A 21418-nucleotide genomic window follows, 5' to 3' on the forward strand; every position below is an offset into this window, starting at 1 on the left:
TGATTAAGTCTGAGAGGAATTGAGTGGATCTCCGGGTGATCACGTTGGAAGTTTGTGTGTGTATATGTGTGTGTGTCCTGTGTTGGTGCAGGCTCTCATTATCTCTCCCATCTCCACCCTTCCTGCCAGTGCTGCCCACATGCAGCAGGCAGCCCCCAGTGTGCTGCTGCAGTTTCCTTGGGAAGGAGAAAGCTGCGTGGGACCTCTGATCAATTACAGATCCCTCTCCTGACGCTTCACTGGGTGCATGTTGGCATGGGTGACGCCTGCAGAGTGGATGTCACTCGCCCGCTGCATGTGTGCGTTTACTCGAAGCCTCAAAGTCCACCACTGGAACAGCACAGAGCTTCCAGGTTACCTGCAGCTCTGGGAAGGTGCTCACCAACGTTCACATACTTACCGTGCACAGGGACCAGCGAGCCCTTTGATCAGCACCGATGCCGAATTGTAACTTTGCTTAATGTTGAACTTACTTGATCCACAGAGCTCTCATTTCAGCGGGTCCTCTCTCTCTGTGGGCCTCTGGAAGTAATTACCAAGCTTGCCCTATCCCACAATTCAGCTGGAGGAGGTGTGGTGAGAAAAGAGGTGCAGTGGACGCTGGCTCCGGGAATGAGAGGCCGGCGATGGATTTCTGGATTTAGTAACCCTGAGCAAATGTTTTAATGTTAACAACTCTAACCTACGTTGTGTAATCAGTCGGTTGTTGCTGGTTGGGTGCAGTCGCTGGAGAACCTCGAGTCAGGTTAGCTGCTCCTCCTGCTCGGAGAAGGACTGAGGCAACAGGGATAAACGAAGCGCAGCAAAACAGGAGGACTCAGGTTAAGCCAGGAAGGAGGAACTTTTTCTGTGTCTTTATTGGGTTCAGTTTTACTCTGCTGATGCCTGTTTGAACAGCTGGGTCCAGATAAATACAGTTTTAACAGATGTGAGCAGCAGATGCACGTTGGACTGAGCTGCAGTTTCAAGAAATCTTTTTAAATGGATATTTTGATTGCACTACTATAATCTCACACAGCGCTTCTTTTGCACGAATTACAGTGTCAACACAGCATGGCATGCAGGAGATTGACCTGTAGCTCTGCTGAGGTGTCCAGGAAGCCTGGGTAGCTTGAATGGCAATGATACTGACAGAAATGTACAGTACAGATCATAAGTATACAGTTTGGAGCAATTTAAATGACTTAAGACATCAGTCACACCTAATAAAAATGAATATATGAAATAAAAACGATTTGAAGGAATGCCATAAAAGGCTTTCCTTGCCGTCCTCTGAATGCACCGTTTTGCTGACGGTAATAATTCATAGTCACTGAACAGAATATGGGATTGCTGACTGACTGAGGTGTCTCACGTGTTCCTCTTAAAAATGGTCTCTAAAGTGTCTTTAATTATTGGGCCAGGCAAGTTTATGATCCAATCAAGCAAAGGGGATTATTCAAATTATTGACCAGGGTGCCAATAATAGTGGTGGCTATGACATAACATAAAGCAAATAACAAAAATGAAAGGTTTGATGTTTCTGAAATATTCAGTGAAAGATTGCGCAACGTTATAATTATGCTTGTTATAGCTTCATTTTTAGACGTTTCGCTAATTTCTTTTTACTGTTGATCACAATCAGTTTCTCGGCAACAAAGGCAGAAAATATGGAGATGGAACATTTCAGACGCTTCATGTTTCTATCAGCAACTTCAGAATGTGAATAGTTAAAAGTGACACATCTAGAAACCAGTGTTTTGTTTTGTTAACGCTGAAATTAAGGCCTAGAATTTGGCTTTTTTTAAAACTGAAGATGTGCATTTGATGCTAGAAGAAAGGCGTAATTTGTGCGACTCTTTGACGCCATCTTTTATTAACGTTCTCTCACATTTCAGCGGCTGTTTGCGTGTGTGTGGGCAGCAGGCGTTTTGGCAGCCAGAGCTCAGCACAGGAATATCCAGGTTTATTTGGCTGCTTGTTGTGGTTTACCAGAACGCTCGTTGGAGCACAGCCTTTGTTGACAAAATTAGTTTCACCTTTGGTCCTGGGAAAGGGGAAAAAAAAACCCCAAAACGCTATGCTTTTAGTTGGCACCTTTTCTCGTCAAGTTAATTCACCTCTCTTTCTATTTCTCCAGTTTTCTGTCTTTGGTTCTCGGACGGCGGGAAGGCCCGTCCGGTGCGTTGCCGTGGACGACGGGTCGCGGTGTGCGCTAAGCAAGGCCGAGTTCATGGAGAAAGTGCGGCAGAGTAACGAGGCGTGTCAGAGGGGCGACTTCCGGGAGGCCGTGCGTCTGTACGGCGATGCTTTGCAGGCCGACCCACAGAACTGCATCCTGTACAGTAATCGTTCAGCGGCGCTCCTCAAGTTGGGCCAGCACCAAGCAGCTCTGGAGGATGCTGAAAAAGCCTGTGGGCTCAATCCCAAGTGGCTGAAGGTAAGGATTCCTACTTTACTTTCCCACAAACAAGGTATTAGTCAAGGTGTGACCATGCACCTACATCACGGTCCTGAACTAAACCAAGTTATTGGGTCGTGGTTCAGGACTAGTTTGGTTCAATAGCAAAATGAAGCAAATGCAATGATCAAGTACTTGGTTTCTTTCACACTTTTAACAGGGAACTCTACATTAGAAACATCAAATAATGCCTAACTGGAAGGTACAATTAGAAAAGCTTGTAATTTCTTTCAAATAAAAACTTTCTGAAACTCTCATGCAGTTTAAGAGAAAGAGAAACGACCAGTCCTGTAGTTGTGCGCACTGTACTATAAGTAACTCCATTGTTACCTGACTAGCTTTTACCTCAAGAGAAATTCTGCTGTCAGTGATTCACAAGCTGAAAACAAAGGCAAACTGCAGTCATTAAATACAAGCTACACCAAATGGGCAGAAGTCATATCGGATTTGAGATTGTCGCTCAGATGTCTCACGTTTGGCCAGTTTTCACTTCAATTTGTAACTTGAACATTTGTGATTCCAGATGAAAATTTAATGCATATTAAAGCACAACCTTCATCCAAACACATATGGCCAGTGAGCAACTTTCGTCCCATCCTTTTAGACAAAAGATCAAAACGAAAAGTTACGAATATTTAACACTCACTAACCTGATGTTACAATGTTTGAACACTAAGAGTCACTTGTGAAAAACTAATTAGTATTTATTAAATGTTTGACAATGCCTGGTAGGGTATTTGATGTTGCTTATTAAACTTTATTTAGAGCTGTGAATATTGCATGGCAATCTCCAAAGTTAAAAAAACAAACAAACAAACCCTCAGATTTCAAGGATTTAAAATAAATACAGAAGCAGCATGTTGGTATATTATTATTTGGCTCCCCATTCACTCTCCACATATCACAGCTTCTACCATGTCATTGTTCTCTGATGACGAGGAAAAGAAAGCTAAAAAAAAAGTGGTTGATGGGAGTTCAGCCTACATTTCATTACCATCTGTTTCTGCACCGTTTTGGTGTGGAGTGCTTTAAATGTTAGCTTAATCAACTAATTTCTGTTGGTTAACAAAATCCAATAAAAAAAACATTTGTGAAACCTCTCAATAAGTCAGGTATGGACCACAAGATTTAGTAGGATTATATGTACTATTACACTTCTATCTATTAACATTTATTTTCTGGGTGGTGTCTCAGAGCAAACGCTTCAAGAATAAAAAAAATCTGTTAAGCTAAGTTAGACCTTTGACCTCCACATCTTTGAGAATTTGAGCTTCCCCAGGACTGTGGAACAACCTGATTTTATAATCTTAATACAAAGTTACACTTCAAAAGAACAGCTGAAGATAGTCACATCTGAAAATGTAACCAACAATCATTGCTCCACTGTTACAGTCAATCAGTCCGATGCTACAAGCTAATAGATCTGTTTTTCTCAGACAATCAAGTCGTTTTGTCTTCAGTTGCCAGTCTTTCAAATTCCAATCACATTTCCACTCCTCAGCTGCCTCTTTGTGACTGCTGATCAATACAAACATTTCTGGGCTCTTGTCTTTGATCATGTCTGGGCCACGAGCACTAACCTGCGATGGATTTCACATTACTCACCCACAGAGATCACTGGAGCACCGATCCCTCTCAGTGATAGAAATGCATTGATTTCATGATTTAGCATGGAGGGATACTTTTGTCTTTCAAAAGAGAGATTGATGGTAATGTGGTGGAGTGCTATCGATGATGATTTGTCGCTACCTGTGATGCATCAGGAGCCACCTCCTCTTTAATCTGGGGTTGTGTATCTCCAGGAGCTCCGCTGGGTTTCCTGTTCTCTGAAAAAGTCTGGAAACTGTGTCACTTTGAGTTTATTGAGAAAGGTTGCAAACACCAATCCAAACACCGATTGCTTCATTTCTGGCTGTGAATTTCTACTTGTGCACTTAAATAAAAATATGTCTAGAATATTTAAGAGAAACTTTATAACACTCGTTTTTTTTTTGTAGAGAGAACAAATTGTAATTGAAAATTCCAGCCAAAACAATTCAACTCTTTTATATATGCCATCCAAGTACAAAGAAGCCTTTGTGGTCTTACTGGGGGATGGTTGGCTTAATCTGAGTTGTGTAGCTGTGCTTTTTCTTGGATTTAGTGTCTGACAGCCTCAACGCTCGTTCAGAAGTTTGGATTGTCAATGTATACCTTGACCCTCATGTTTTACACTTTAACACGAGGCAAAAGGATTACCACGTCTCTGGTATTGGCATTTGTGCAGAGCGATGCTCACGTTTCAAAGCATGAGGTTTCTAGCTTTAACACTAGGGGTCATTGTTGCACAAGAGAAGCAGTCAAATTAATTTGCTTTTCGATTTTTTTTTCCTCCAAAGGTACATAAAACTAAAATGTCAGTGTGGTACAGGTTTTATTTCTACTGCAGTAAATATTTTTAACACTTCTGATGACTAAGGCAGGGATTTCTACAACTTTCTAATTTTGACTTTTTCCACATCACTAAAGTCAGTGCTGTTATTTGAATGATTTGTGCAGTTCTGCAGTCTATTTGCCTCCTTAAATGGTTCTTCTGTTTCTTTTTTAGATGATAAAATAAAACCTAATGTAAGGAAAGATAACCTCAATAAAAACAAAAAGCAGATGAGATGATAAAAACATTTGAATTTGATGGAAGTCCAGTCTTTTTTACACCAGATTGCCCACTTTTGTGTTTGTCTATTTAGCCATTTAGTGATTGACTTACTGTTTTGCTTTGGATCCCTCGTCTGCATTGCAAGAATGCTAAGGTTATAGTCACATAATGCTTCCAGGCTTTTACTTGCTGAAGGGCAAAGTCATGAATCTCCTAGACTCTAACACTACTACCAGATTTTACTGTATGATGACTTATGATGTTCTTTTCCAGAAATGCTGTGTTGTTTATACCCCAAATGTAAAACTACACACACCCACACACCTTACAAGAAGTTTCACTTTGTCAGTCCACATACTGTGATATTTTGCAAAACTCATGGGGGATCCTTATTGTTTTTTCACAAATGGATCTCTTTGTTTTTTTTGTTTTTTTTATCTAAATTGGTTTTGGTCTCCAAGCTTTATTATGGGATAAATAACTGATAAATTGTGAACACTTACCTTAGCAGAGGCATCTGTGGCTTGAGCTAGTTAGTAATTTATTGATTCTTTAAGTTAGGAAGTACTCAGGCCGGGTGTTACCAAATGAAACAGAAAAATGTGGATAATCACAGGTAATTGATAATCTATCTTAGAGGGGTAATTATATTGTCACATGAGCTTGGTTGGTTTGGATATGGTTTTTAAATTGAGAATTGAATGTTTACTCAGATTGTTTTTTGTCTTAATTGAAAAAGTATTTGATTCTGAAACATTTACGTATGACAAAGAAACAAAAATCAAATAATTGAGAGAGGCAAATATTTTCTAACAGCATCATATTGCCTCTCTATGCTTTAAGCTTTATTCTGCATGAGTTCTCTATGAGAATCAATTAGTAATGTTGGTCTGGCTCCGGCCTCGGGGAAAGCGAGCCTGGATGTTGTGCAGTCCATCTGCTGTGCCTGGATGTTTGATGAAGAAACAGGGATTAAATCACAGGAGTGTGCTGGCATTCGGATCCTGTGCGAGTGCATAATATCATCAATCATACCTCCCTGTGACTGCACTTCTGCGCTGGCCCATCAAACAGTGACAGGCGTGGCGCTGCCGCCCCGAGCACGAGCGAGCAGGCCCACCCTCCTGAAGCCCACAGCCAGCCTGTAAAGGAACTCCCCGTCTAATCTGTCACCTCTTTGTGCTTTGACTGCCAGAAAACACATTCTGGAAGAAGAAGGAAAATGTGTGGTTAAATGACCCAAGACAGCTCTAGGCCCCTTTTGTGCCTCTCCTTCTTACTGAATATAAAAAGCTTAAATGGAACAAAATAGAGTGCTGTTTCATAGACAAGGGGCGCACACGTCTGTGTCTGCTCACATTCAGCCCCGTGTTGGATGGAAAATCTGTGGCGTATGACCGAGCTTCTCTTCCTGTGCCTGATTCATTTAGAGGTACAAAAGGAATGCTGCTGTTGCAGACTCTTGCACTTCAGCGTTTTGATTGATGTAAGAATCAGCCATTTATCTATGGCGGCGGTGGCGGCGGGGGGAAGAAATCTCAGCCTTAGTTTGCTCTGAGTGCTGTGCTCTGTAATTCTTTGGTTTGCCTCAAGTGTCCTTAAGGTTCACATCAGTGATCAGGAGGACTGCGCTCTTTCCAGACTGAATCCCAGTGTGTTTGTCTCCTCCATCTGGTCCCTCCCTCTCAACACTGCGGTTCCAGTGACAAGTTAAACAAACAGCCCTCTCTGCTATCAGGCCTGAGCATTGACAGGGGAGTTTCAAGGGACATGGAATAAAAACCTGGCAGCGCGGCGCCAGGGGAAATATCACCATCATCTTCATAGATTCTGATTATGGGCTATAATGGTGCTTATCAGGGGGCTTTCTGGCTTCTTAAATCTTCCTGCCAGAGTTGCAAATGAAAGCCACTAATAATAAGAGCGAAACACCATCAGATTCTCAGATGAGGTTCCAACATATTTTTTCAATGAATGCCATCATCTGGATCAATTTCTCTGTTTTAGCACCATAAAATATCCATTTACATCCCAGCAGAGGGGCCCTGGGCTTAGCGGAGACAATGGCTGTTTGCACTGGAAAAGGTCACGGTGTGTGGAGCGTTGAAAGTGGACTTTAATTACAGCAGCACCATATCCAGTAATTGTGCAGGGAGTGGGTGCTGACATCCTGATAGTGCATAAAGCCTCTGTTTCTTGGTCTGCCAAGAGATGCTGCTGGATATTGTTTTTAATGTAGGCTAAAAACATTCAGTCGTTCTGAATGTGCAGGACCAAAATTGTCAAGCACTTTCAGGGCACATTTATTTACTTATTTTTTTCTAAAAATGCACAAACAAACTTACCGTTTCATGTTTTAATGGAACAAATAGTCAATCTATAAATTGTTGTAGAACCTCATTTGGTTCTGGGATGGAAAACATTTGTAGTTCTTGTTCAGCAACAAAAGCAGGACATGGGAAACTCATCTGTTTAACCAAGTTTAAGAAATTAGTTCAATCAGATCCGCTTTTTAGTGAAAGTTACTTGATTTTTGGGGCTCTGCTTATTTCTAAATTAAGATGTTAAAAATGTGGCTAATACAATAATAATACTTACTTAGTGTTGTATTTTACTTTTTAAAAAGATTTTGGCGTTGGAAAATTTTGTCTTTTAGAAAGTGTTCACCTGCCAGTGGTGGGTGAGCCACATTTGTACAATTCAAAAACTGGGGTCAAAAGCCTCATGAAATCATGTTAAGCGCTGCAAATGTCCCCCAGGCCACACTTTACACTGCTGATATGAAGAACCAGGAACAAACTGCATGTGTTTAACTCGACAAGCTTGTTGTGTTTTAGCTGCTGTTGCCGGTGTTCTTCTTTCCATGTGAGAGAAACCCTCTAAGGTCTAACGCTCCTCAGACTTCCAAAACATTTATCATCTCATCTCAGCATGTCTAAATAATAGCAAAGCATCTTTTTGTCATTGATCACACTTCTGCATTTTTAAGCATGTCATCCTGCAAAAGTATTTATATCTGCTGAACTCCTCCACATTTCATGTTTATTTTATTCGCTGCATAATTTTAGAAATCTTTTCCACATGTACATTTATGTTCAGTCACCTTACTGCTGATTTCACTAGAATAATATCCAGTGCAATCTTTTGCCTTCAGAAGTGATGTAATTAGAAAAGAGTCCAAATGTGTGTAATCTCATATCAGTATAAATACAGCTGTTCCCTAAAGGCCCCAGAGCTTTGCTATAAACATTTGTTGTAAACTCAAGACAAGCCATGTTTATTTGCATAACACAATCCATATCCAAGGCAGTCCAAAATATTTGACAGGAAATGCAGGTGATGTTTTAAAGCTGCAGTATGTAACTTTCAAAACAAAATGCATGTAAAATGTATTTATTTATTTATTATTATTATTATTTTTTTTTTACATATTTCTTAAAACTGTCACTATGTTACTGCATTGTATGTAGGGATGGGTATTAATATTTTTCACTCAATTGCTCTCCCACTTTGTCCATCTTGACTGGTGCTGTAACTTTGAATTTTGACTTAAGTTTCAGAATTATATCTGCATGTTTTGCGTGTATGCATAGCCTTAACTGATACATGCCTAAATATAGGCATATATAAGTATTTCAGGAAAATGAAATCTGTCTTGGTGAATTATTTTGAAAATACGGATGTTGTACTCATGCAGGTTCCTGTTTGAGCGGCGTGATTTCTAAAGATTGACTTTGGTGTCCAGCAAAAAAGTAAGACAATTTTTAAGTTTGGCAGAAGTCAGCCACACTGCGTCGTTCACACGTTTACATATTTACTGCAGAGGCTGCATTGTGGCTTTAAAATGGGACTGACTAAGCATAGCAATATTTTAAGTGAAAGCAAAAAGAGTGAAAATCTGGACCATACCTTAATATTAAAAACAACCTGGAAAGAAGTCATTGTCTCAATTATGGTGCTTCCTCGACATGGGAGTAAAAAAAGCTTAGTGAAAGAGCAGTCTGTCTACTGTCCAGTCCTCGTCTCTGGTCATGATTTAAGTCTTACGGACAATAAAACAGGGTGCCGGATACAAGCACCAATTTATTTCCTCAGTACGTTGTTGGAACTTAAATATATAGAAAAGACGAGGATGCTTGAGAAAGTTCTAAGTTGAGGTTTTGATTCTCTGCATCAAAAGGAATTGGCCATCTTGGTTCATCCTACAGAGTAGAGGACATGGAAAAACAATGCCACCCAGGCGCCTTTCTTCTCCTGGAGATTCTTTGGATTCCCAGAATGAACTGGAGTGTTGCCTGGGAGAACGGCACCTGGATTTTCTTCCTGTACCTGTTATCCTACAGATCTTGCACCCTCAGTTGACATTAATGGCTGTCCAACAATCTGCTTTCAGTTTCCAATATAACCATTCGCCACTTCAGTCAATTGGAGGTGAAAGTCCTCCTGTTTTTAAAATTAGACACTCATTACAGCGTCAAGATAATCTTGCAGCGCACCGACCGCTTTGTCTAGACAGAGGGATGTTACCTGCCAACGTCACTTCAAGCTGCATTGACACATGTCTGTGGAGACAGAGACACAGCAGTGTCTTTCTTCTAGATGTACATGCTGCGTGTGTCATTAAAGCAGTGAATAATACATCCTGATAGCCAAGGGATAGAAGTTTGTTCCTCCATGTGTCCTCAGCCGTTCCTCCACAAGTTGTTTACAATGCATCGCTGAAGTTTCTCCTCATCAAAACTTAAGAAAATGCAAATTTGTCGTGTACATTTGGCCAAAAAACCTTTGCAATTGAAAACTGAAGCAACTTTGTAAAAATACACTATTAACCAATCCTGAGTAATTTTTCTTCTGTACTTCTATTTATTGTGCAACAGTTTGTAACTGTTTCGCAAGGCAGAGCCACAATGCTGTTGCAGTTATTTACGTATTTGCAACCACTTCAAAGTGCATCTCGGAGTATGAGTGTCGAGAACCCGAGCAGAAGGGATTCTCACAAATCTACTCCGAGATAAACTTCATTACAATGCCATGATTAAAAAAGAAGCTAGGAAATGACAATACAAAGGAAAAATCTCTGTCTAAATCATTTTGAGGCACTGAAATGGGAAGAAATGAGATGAGCTTGACAGAGGTGGAGTGAAAAATAATAGACTCATAATGATTTCATAGCTTAAAGAAATATGTTAGATTTCAATAGGCTAGAAGTTCTGGCATAAAGTCCCAGATTTAAATCCTGTCCTACTGCGCACGATAATGAAACTGCATATTATATTGTGTGATTAAAGTCATGTTTGAATTTAAGAGTGCAGAGAAGGAAAAAGTCAGATTACAACGTGCATGGAAAAATAAATCACCTCGACCAAAAAATGTCATGCTATTCTATAATTTTCTGGTTCCATGTTTGACATTTTGAAAATACACTGTTTTTCCCCACCGCCTCTCCTCGTGAAGAGGTGGGCTCTAAGTTTTTTCTACTTCTCCTTTTTTTTAAAAAAAAAAAAAAAAAAAAAAGAGGGAAAATCTTTCTGACAGCTTCAGCTTCCCACTGCTGCTGGGCTGTTTTTCACCAGAGCCTCCAGCGCTCACCATGGAGAGAGTGGAGTCATGAACCACTAATAAGAGGGTTCCGTTTTGCTTCAACCCAGCCGAGGCTTGACCTAATGAACAAATCAAATGAATGCCATTTAATTATAGACCAGAGAGACCGGCACGGACGAAGGGCTGGCGCTAGTGGGCACAAACCTGATATTATTTGTCTGGAAAATCTGTGAAATGAGCGGGAGCAGTTAAGTTCTGGCTTCTCCCCGCCCACTACTTGCTAAGCAGTGCAGCACATGTGCGCTGGCCATGATGGAGGGAAAATGACCACACACACACACACACACACGCACGCACGCACGCACGCACACACACACACACACACACACACACACACACACACATGCACGCACAAGTCTGCTGTTTTGATTTGGACACCACTTCCTTCCAGCTCTGTCGGTTTCTACGCAGATGAGATGGAACTAATCCTGAGCTGAAGTTGTCAGTTTGCTTGGCCTTTCTGCGCTCCTCTGCTTGGCTCCCACATCAGAGTGCATCTTCTTCTCCTTTCTTTTTCCTGATTTAATTGTACAAAATTTAGAAATACTATTGCAATAGCAATAATAAACCTTTTATTTGAGCTTTGTAACTCCCTCTGTGTAAATCTTCCATGAAAGTTAAATTAGTGTACATTTAATTTAGTATTTCAGCGTCTGTGTTTTTAATCACATTTTCACTTAAACTCTAAATGTAAATGTGGTACAAGTATTAATGCAGACAGTTTTAAAACCACTTAATTAATTGTTTTTGGGGGTGAATTTTAGCCAATGGACCAACACAAAGTATGGGATGTTGTGCAGTAGAAGATGAATAATCCAAAGTTTTACATTTAAAATACTTTTATAAGACTACTTTTATAAGTCACTTAAACTGCAAATGGACTAACTGTGTGCTATTAAATTTTTGAAAATGCAACTATTCTGTAAAGGTGTTGGAGGTAAAGTGTGGAACAAAATAAGTCAGAGACTTATTTTGACAGGTAAGGGTAAGCCTTTAAACGTGGAGAAATTTAAAGCAGAGTTAGATTATAACACAATCTCCCAAGGCTTTAACTCTCTGGAAAATACAAGAAGTTCTCTCTAACACTTGACTGTCGACCTAAACTGACAGGAACTAAGAGGCTATAAAGATTTGCCTTGGAGGCAGGATGAAAACAAATACACACCACACTTTTTGGTTTCAATTTTTCACGTTTTTTTTTTTTTTTGTACTTTGAGCTATTTCCCTTCCACTTTTATTAATCTCTACTTTGTGTCGGTCTGTCACCTAAAATCCCCCCCAAAAAACACATTGTGGTTGACGCTTGACAAAATGTGGAAAAGTTAACTGATTATGATGACTGTGGAGAGGAACTGTGTATAGGCTCTAATGTTTAGTCTGCAGTCCAGGCTCAATATGTTACTAATGTTTGATAGAATTTCGGTCCAGAACTGTGCTGATTTTTTTTTTTTTTCTGTTTGAAAGGCTGATTTAAAATCCATCTTACCCAGGTTGTTGTTACAGAGGCCAAGTGGTTTTCCTCTCTGCCACCCAGGCGCCTCAGTAAATTGTAGTGTTTAGTAAAATGAAACTGGCTCTTGAGAAACACCAGATGCGCAGGCAAAAAAATGTAAAATTAGCCCGTTTTAGGGTTGCATACCATGAGCTTCGTACAATATATTTTCTTCACTGCTGAATTTTTAGGGTTGTTGTTACACTGGCTTTTAGTTTTCACTGCAATTCTTCACATGATGTAATTTGATTGGATGTTTAGGTGACCTTTCTCTCACCGCACAGCAGTCTGTCTCCAGCTCGGTGGGAATGAGTCAGAGCTGATGTCATTCTGTTTATAATCTGCTAGGCTTCTCAGCACTCCATTAATGCCTACCCGTTACGGCACACACTATTTCTGATAATCCCGACCCCCTAAAAATATGTGAGCCTGGGTAATTTTGTAATATTTGCTTGCATATAATGCACTCATTCAGTGCATTAGCTTTGTGTAATATTGTTTTATTGTTGGATAATTTTGCAGACCTGCTTCTGAGCATATCGAAAGAGACGATTTCTTTGTCCTGAAAGAAATGAAGCGTACCAAAGACGAAGAAAGTGGTCCAAACAAGAAACTTTCAATCATGTTTTTGAGCGTCGGTAACCACAAAGTGCTTTTTCTTCCAGAACAGCCAAATTGATTACCAGGCTAATAGCTTTTCTTCTGACTATTACACGGGCCGAAATGTCAAAAGACCCAGAGAAAGCAGCCTCATTGCCATGCTCATGGCATAACAGTCTGCTGCTGATAGTGGATCAGCTTTACAAGCTTGAGGAAATGAGGAAAACAATTACACTCTGCTCCTAGCACATGACCTCCTGGGTTATACACATGCTCTTTTTTTTTTTTTTCTCTTACAGGGCTTCATCTTGCTGTCAGCCTCATATTGTGTTGCCCCCTTCCACCTGGGAGCTAAGCGAGTCTCAGGCCCAGAGACCTGGATGTCTCCAGATTTAGCAGAGGCTGGCTCTGCTGCAGGGAGCTATAGCACTCCCGTCAGGGGAGGCGAGGAAAGGAGTGCCCATTAGTACACACTGCACAAAGCATGATAAAATGAACAGCAGAGCCGAGATTTATTTTTGTGATCTCCTTCCATGGGCTTTTTGTCTTCACCTCTGAGCCCTAGGTGATGAGCACACTCCTTCTCTGCCTGTGTCAGTACCAGCAGCTGTGACTTTGATTTTTATTTAATTCCACACACAGCATGCCCAATTCGTGTTTTCTGTACAGTGAGCGTTTTTGGTTTAGGACTTTGATTCAAACCTCACAAACAAAGACTTGAGACGTAGCTTGCTCTCGAGGTCCGGGACTTCAGATTCTCATAAAATGCTTTGATTATGTCACTAAGGAGAATGGTTCTGTATCCCTGAGGTGAGAGTATTTTAGTGCAAAATGTGCATATCAAAAGCAGAACAAAAGCACAAGACCTGGTCTAGGTCTTATGCGATTTTTGCTTGGTCTTCAAATAAATGTTTTTAAGTTATTTTTGTTAAATTAATCTGTGACCTTTAATTTTTTAACTGGTTGGAAATGCTTTAAAAGACAGAGTTTAACTGGTGATATTTTCATAAGATTACCAAGACCCCCCAAAAAATATATATACTGGGTTTCCCCAAAACTAAAGTACGGGTGTGTGCAGTCTTCTCTGTAATTCTTATTAGGGTTTTCCATACGGTCCTCTACTTCTTCTGATCGCGGGTTGTATATCTCTCACCTCCTTGAAGAGGTGTGAGGTTTGGTCTGGATTTACGCTTTAGTGGAAAGTAGTCCTGTCTTAGCTTGTGGTGTGGTTCTTACGGCCCCCGTTCACGATATAAATTCCCTTTGTGAATGAGTCATTGGCTCTGTCCCTCCCAGAGGAATGAAACAGTAAGGATGTAGGTGCCATTAATTTTGCTCCCGGGCGGCTGACCTTAGTAACAACGCTGCGGTCTGAGTAATCACCAAATAAATTCTCACTTTCAATGAATGAACAGATGGAAATATGTATTTCCACCTCTTGTGGTGCAGTTTTAATTTTCTCTTGCAATATTGTGTTTTCGTCTTACCTCGATACTTTTTGCTGCATTGATGCAGTTCAACGTCCCTATCTATGACTTTTTAAATTTAATTTAACTAAACTGATCTCACTACACTTTCAGCTTTTTACGCAGGACGAAAAATCTGTTTTGTTACTTAAACAGAACAACCGCAGGCGAAAGGGTTTTACAAGAAATAAATTATCAGCATAAATGTGTTTATGCGCTTGTGTTCAGCACCGGTGGACTTCTCAAAACTCTGCAGGATGCTTATAAACAAAGTAAGAGAGCAAAAAGGAAATGTCCCTTTATTATTGCGAGTAGTCGGCCCACAGTACACTTCACGTTAGGGTTCGCCAGATGTAAAATGTCAGTGTGCATTACCATAACAATTATATGTCTTTAAAAATCCCTAAGTGCCTTATTCAGAAGCAATCACTAGTCTGTCACTGGAAACAAAGGAATGTTTGTTAATGTTACTCACATGGAACCAAAACATGAAATCTAATCAAGCTTTAGTTTAAGCATGACCTAATGTTTGCCCTGCACTTGAATGCTACTTGGTCACATTTTTTTCCCCTGCAATTATGAACTTAACTGGCATGTTGTATATGACTAATGATAGATGATTGCTTATAAATAATGCATGTTTGAAAGGCAGTTGAGGGCAAACAAAGCAATATGCACAATATTATGTTAATTTGCTTTGGTGATAATCGCAATTTCTGTCATGAGACAGTAAGCAGGAGCATTTAATATTCAAATCTCGCCAAGAAAATGATCATTTTTCTAATTTGTCTGAGTTTCCTGGCAGGTATTTGCCAGCAGCCCGACACTCGTTCATGTGCAGTGTTTCTTTAGAATCTCGAGGTTTGCTTTCAAGACGGCAAATTACTCACTGTGCCAGGTTATTGCAATTAGATGTTTCTGAATGTTTGCATTGCCATGTCTTACCTGGATACTTTCCTCTGACTCTCCCTTCCCATAATGAGTTAGACAAGTAAACAACAGCAGCAGCAGACGCTCCAGCAAAATTGAAATGCCCGGGGAGATGAATTAGCTACAAAACGTGTAATGCAGGTGGAGTATTTACGTGTGCAAAGCTGACAAATGACGGCGGGGTTTTGGATACAATCTCTGTTTTTGACTAGAGGCTTAGCTGTTCCAGTCAGGTGATAAAATTGACTTGCACACACATTGAAACGGATTGCTGTTTTAATGGCTTGGGCTATTAAATACACCGAACGGTGCTGATTTTGTTCCAGATTTTAGCATGAAGATGACCGTTAAGCCTCATTGGATTGTTTTTGTCCTTTAAAATAATCCAAACACAAAAACGACAATATGATATTTGCTCCATCTCAGATTTGTTTTGTTTGTGCTTGTCACACTTAAGTGTCTCAGATGCTTAAACCATTTTTATTTTATAGAAAAATAAATTAACTACGGAATAGTTTTAAGTGATGATTAGTTTGATTATTACTTTTGTCAATCCCAATTCCAAGTCCAATAGTTCTTTAAAATCAATCAAATTAATGCAGTTTTCAGTTTTGAAAACTGGGAAATTTTGAAGTGTTCTAATAACTATAAGTAAATACATTTAAGATAAGTGTATTGTTAAAAGCATTCCAGGTCCAGCGCAGTGTTGTGGGATCGAATAATGATCAGGAACATTTTTCAAACCAATTTTTTTGTAAGAGTTTTGCTACAAATTCCTTCCACTGATCACAATATTCACTTAGCATGTAAAAGCATAATTAACAGTGTTGTGATGGAGACAAGTGTTACTTCAAACTCAATGTGTTTTATTGTATATGTGTAATGTTGCTGCTTTTGAGAGGAATAGCAAACAGTCTTTGCTCTGTGCAAACCCTGGAATCATAAACTCCACAATCATGTCATCTTCAAAGTCAGCAGGAGAAGGAACTAAGCCCCTTTTTGGTTAACCTATTCAGATGCAAAACTCACATTTTTATGTAGCGATACATATGCAAATATTAAGCACCACTCAAGCTGAAATAGCTGCTTTTCCTGATTCCACAGACATTAATTTTTGTAGGTATGTGTTGACAGGAACCCCACAAATTGAGGAGGATTCTTCAAATGATATTTTTATATTTGCTCTTATTTGCATAATCCAGTAACAATTCAGACATTTTTACCGAGATGTGGGTGTGAACATTTGGGGAAATATGATGCTTCTTCTTTATAAAAGGCAAATTCAGCAAACCCAGATGCCTATTTTACAGGCAGATGACATCAAGAAAGTCCTAACAAAAGGCAACATTTTCATAATCATTATGAATTGATCAAAGCCTTATTACACCAATCAGCCTGTCACCATGGGCAACAAAAGTTAAACTGCAGTCTGCCACTTCACTGAATTTGTGAAAATACAAACTATTTTCTTGTTTAAGAAAATAGAGTTACTCAGCCTTTAGTGTGTTTCTTTGAAAAGCAAAATGGAGAAAAAGTCAATAACTGAAAAAATCCATATTCCCATCAAATATGAGAGAAAGGCAGAGAGTGTTTTACCAATTTTTGCTAAACTCAAAACCCCTGCCATGCAACCTGTCTCTGCTGGAGGCCCGAGCCTCTTATTAGTACCTCCAAAATAATATTTTACATTTTTTTAACATTTCATGTTACTTGTATGAAAATGTACAGGTGAAATATTTACATGTGATTTCAGATATGTAAAAAGGAAGACACACTTTCTGACATTAAGATACAACAAGTGTTTCCAGTCTCCTAGAGACAGCAAAATTATTTTTGTTTGATAAATGTAAAAATACTCATACAAGTTTTACTTACTTCAAATTCCAATACTTAAATAGATTTTTGTTATATTTTTAGAACTGCCAATCTTCTAAGATTATGGGTATTTTTTATATAATTTATATAAATAATTAGGTTGACTGTATAAGGAGAAGTCGTTTTAGAAACAGGGTAACCATGTTCATCCTGTTTTCCTGAGATCTGAAGGGCTCGTCTGTCAGTGCATCTAATATCGCATTTTGCTTGACTACACATTTGAAGAACTTCAGACTGTGGAACATTTGTCTTTTCTTATGTGCAAGGAAAGACAAATGTTGTCAGGTTCATAGTGGATCTGTTTCGGACTGAAGGGTATACAATTTGCAGCGTGTGACTTCATCAGGGTGGGATGCATAATTCTTCCTGTGATATTACCTTTTTAATTTCTTTCCCCTTCCTTTTCCAGATAATAATCAAATGAAAGGAAAGTTCGGTACTCGATACAGAGGCTACGGCTGTCCCCAAGGGGTCAAGTCATTATAAGCCAAATTAACGAGAAAAGAAATCCAACTTCCCTCATGTAAAGAGCCAGTAAATTAATCTTCATCAGCCTAGACAGAGCATCAGGATGGCATAGCATAAATTTATGTAATTATTGCATGTCATTTGCATTAGGACTGTGTGAGTTTCCAAGCAGGCATGCACATGTGGGATACATTTGACATCTTTACGTTGTGATTCTCATGCAACTTCATTTTTGTCCAAAAGGTGTTTGTGGTAGCTTGGCTGAGATGGAGATCACATCATAAGAATATCAGATTGGTGATTGTGGCTTATTTACTAAAAACTGCCAATCTTCATGCAGTATAAACCTCAGCATGCAGTACTAGACCCAGTAGGTCTCATGTGGATTAAAGTTTGCATGATATCTTCCAAACAAGAGCACCATGCATTGAGGCTTTACAAACAGAAACATGAGCCCTGCAACTTGTGTTGCACCGAAAATCATAGCATGCTGAAAGCCAACAACACATTAGTAGCAAATGCCATGATAATGCTATTTAACTTAGAAGACCTATATTACTTAGAAAACAGTAATAGTGTTATTTTTAAAATGTTAGCTGGAGAGGAGAAAGACATATTTTAATCAGAAGCATATTGAGGTTCACCGAAATATAAAAGCACCGCTCTGATAAGCTCCAGGGATACTGTGTTGTAAAACTACAGAAATGTCCACCTGAAATTTGGATATAGTTATTTTTAATTTAAACTGAAACTGCTGTTCAGCGTTTTATCTGTACACTTCAGTATTAACTTTCTTTTGGCTTTTAAATCAGTCGTACTCATATTCACAACTGATTTTGAATATGAGTTGTGATATATATATGTAGCTGTTTTACTTTGTTTCACCTTCAGACGTGCACTGCAGTGCTCATACTGTGTGCTTGTTGTGATGTATATGACTGTCAACTGGGGGCCCTTGGGCTAAAACCAGCCCACAAGCTCATTCTGTCCAGCTATTAAAGTGTTAAAATATTAATAGATTATGCTCCATCTGATAAAGGAATTGGTTACAGCCAGCTTAGACTGCAGTGCCTCAGCCAATCAGAACAACCGTTAATAATATGCAATTAGGTCCAACACAGACTCTGACATGCTGCAGCAAAAAGATTGTTATGTATTAACTATTGAAATAATCTCTGTTTATGGGACCAAGTTAGCTACACTTAATTAAAAGCAAAACACCCTCTGAATGGCAGCAGTAAAATACTTTTGGTTCATTCCTTCAATGAACAGTGAGGATGAATGAATAAAAACTGTTTCAAGTTGAAAATCTCAGTTATTTTTATTAAATATCTTGGGCATTTTTGGAGATGTTTCGGTTCGACTTTCTGATCTGCTGAACAAAAGATTACTGTAGATTCTCACCAACAATAACATGAACAAGGTCATCTTTTTCACTACCTAAGTTAAAGTTGAGCTGTCTTAATAATGCATCTTTTTATCATAAAATTAAACAATGATTTTGTGAAAACAGCCCGTTTTTACAGAGCTGTTGTTCTCTCTCTCTGAAAATGTGCTAATGCAGTAAAATCTTTCAGATTAAGGAGGGGGATATCTGTACAAATAAAACCCAGTTAAAAAGAAATGCAGCGTCTCTTTTACTCATTTAGACAAATTCCTTCTTACTTCCTGTCTGTGTTTGGTTTCTCAACAACCTCAACTTATGTTTAACTGTTATTTCAATCAGACCGAATAATTGCTGGTGCGACATCTTATTTTCCGTTTGTGTAAGTAGCATTACTGCAAACATCCATCTCTGTGCATATACTTCAGAGTAGATCCTTGACCCTAATTATTGGATTTTGAAAAGATTGCTAACCTGTCAAAAACAGAACATGTTCTATGGCAGACAGAACTGGACCCTTGTACAGCAATGACACATCATACAACCTTGCTTATACAGGGAAGTTGTAAAATGTCTCAATATAGTTTTCATAACTAAGATGGTTCCAACACTCCCATGCTGCATCTTGTACTCAGTAAGAGTCTGACTGAGTGGCCGAATGTATTAGTGACATGAAGGATGCAGAGTGTTGAATATAAAAGCTGGTCAAAGAGGGTCTTTGCAGTATTGCTGTTGATACATTGATATTGCACTCCCAATGAATTTTCATTATAGTTTGCTTCGTCATTGAGCATCTCTTTTACTGTGGCATCAATAAAAAAAAAAATTATCTTGTGATTTTTTTTTTTCATATTTCAGGCACTCAAAGCTTTCTAAGACCTCGTGTGAAGGACACATGAAGTACATATAAGAAACAAAGCAGTGAAAATGCCTTCATCCATAATTGTGTACTGCTGAGCCGTGGAGCCTCAGTTTATTATTGATTCATTCTTTCCAATTAGCGGTTAGCACCTAACAATATTGGTTAAATAATGCAAGTTTGTAAAAGCTAATATGAAATCTGTAAAAGGCGTATTCAGAGTGGACATTGAGGCGCATCCGTCTGCTCAGAATAACACGTTTGTCTGTTTGTTTGTAGTTTATTTTCAGATCGCATTAACTTTCTCTCCAGTACTGCAGTCAGCCAAAGATGGCATTAATTACCTGCGATGCTCTACTAAGAGGAAAAATAAAATAAAACCAAAAATGGAATGTAATTGCATAGTGGATAGCTCGGTCACATGATGGACAATTATTTTTGTCCACTGAATATGATTTGTCCAATGAATATGATTAAAAAGTATTTGTATGTAAGATGGTTCAGTCAAAGCCTAGTTCCAAAATCAATTGACAAACTGGATAAAATGAAATCTCCGGTACATTACCCATCCAATCTGACTGAGCTTATGCTGTTTACAATTAAGACTGTCAAAATTTCAGTCTTCAATTGTGCAAAGTGTGAAGACATTTACTAAAACTTTTTTGTAGAACCTTAAAAAGCAAATACTCACCAGTCTTAAACAATTTTTACTTTTGAAAATGTTGTAAAATAAGGTAGCCTTTTAAATTTTAGTTAAATACACTAAAGTTTGAAGCTTAAACTTTCAAAATTTGTGAAAAAAAAGGTTTACGAATTATCTTGCATGTAATTGTAATTGATGTATTTCTGCTGTGGTTGCTTCCACAAAGTTCCCTTTTTTTTACCTTAAATTATGTAACATTTTGCATGGCTCCTTGCTATAAAACAAGCTTTTTTTATTCACTACTGCGAGCACAACATTTAATCTTATTCATCCAGGATTTGTTTTGATAAGATAAAGGGCATAGGCCTTTTTTATTTGAATGGAGCATGAATTCTCTTGTGTGCTGTGTTGTAGAACAACCCGTTTGAAAATAAGGTCAGTATCTTCACGGTGTGTTCAGTCCTTGGGAAATTCATATCCAACAATGAGCAGAAAACAGGAAAGTGGCTGGGAAGTTTGTCAACAAAGCTCGGAAATGACCTCCCTGGTGAGCCAGGGTCACGGTTACAGCTTCAAAAATAAAATTGGTTTGAGGAAGTTTTTACTTTTCTCTTGATTATGTAAACCTAGAGCATCATAGATTAAGGATAAGCACAGAATATCACTGAATGTGTAACGTGAGGGTCATTCAAGAATCATTTTTAAATTTAAGCTTGTTATAGGAATGTAAAGCTGTTTATCTCATATCACTTTACGTCGCAGCTTTATTGAAACATATTCACAAATAAAAAAACATATTGAGGATAAGAATATGCCCAATTTATTCCACAGTTTTGATTTAGTGGTAATAGAATAAATTAATGAATTGAGACTCAAGCATGTTTATTTATGATGCAATTTTCTTTTAATGTTATCCGTGTGCTTCAAATAATTGCATATTTGCATCTGCAGTGGCACCACGGCTGTCTCTTCCCAAGTAACACTCCTGGCGGTGCGCATTCGCTCATGCCACATGGGACTCAGGA

General features: G+C 38.8%; 1 protein-coding gene across 1 annotated transcript in view; it reads left to right on the forward strand.

The window, feature by feature from the left end:
- Window positions 1-21418, forward strand: part of LOC129372920 (tetratricopeptide repeat protein 28-like) — a 217939-nt gene that overhangs the window by 805 nt on the left and 195716 nt on the right. The window contains exon 2 of the mRNA XM_055050520.1: window positions 2120-2419. Coding sequence (XP_054906495.1) covers window positions 2120-2419 — 300 coding nt within the window. The remainder of the gene's footprint in view (window positions 1-2119; window positions 2420-21418) is intronic.

The sequence above is a fragment of the Poeciliopsis prolifica genome, unplaced genomic scaffold (genome assembly GCF_027474105.1).
Source record: "Poeciliopsis prolifica strain line A6 unplaced genomic scaffold, Auburn_PproV2 SCAFFOLD031, whole genome shotgun sequence".
Taxonomy (NCBI): domain Eukaryota; kingdom Metazoa; phylum Chordata; class Actinopteri; order Cyprinodontiformes; family Poeciliidae; genus Poeciliopsis; species Poeciliopsis prolifica.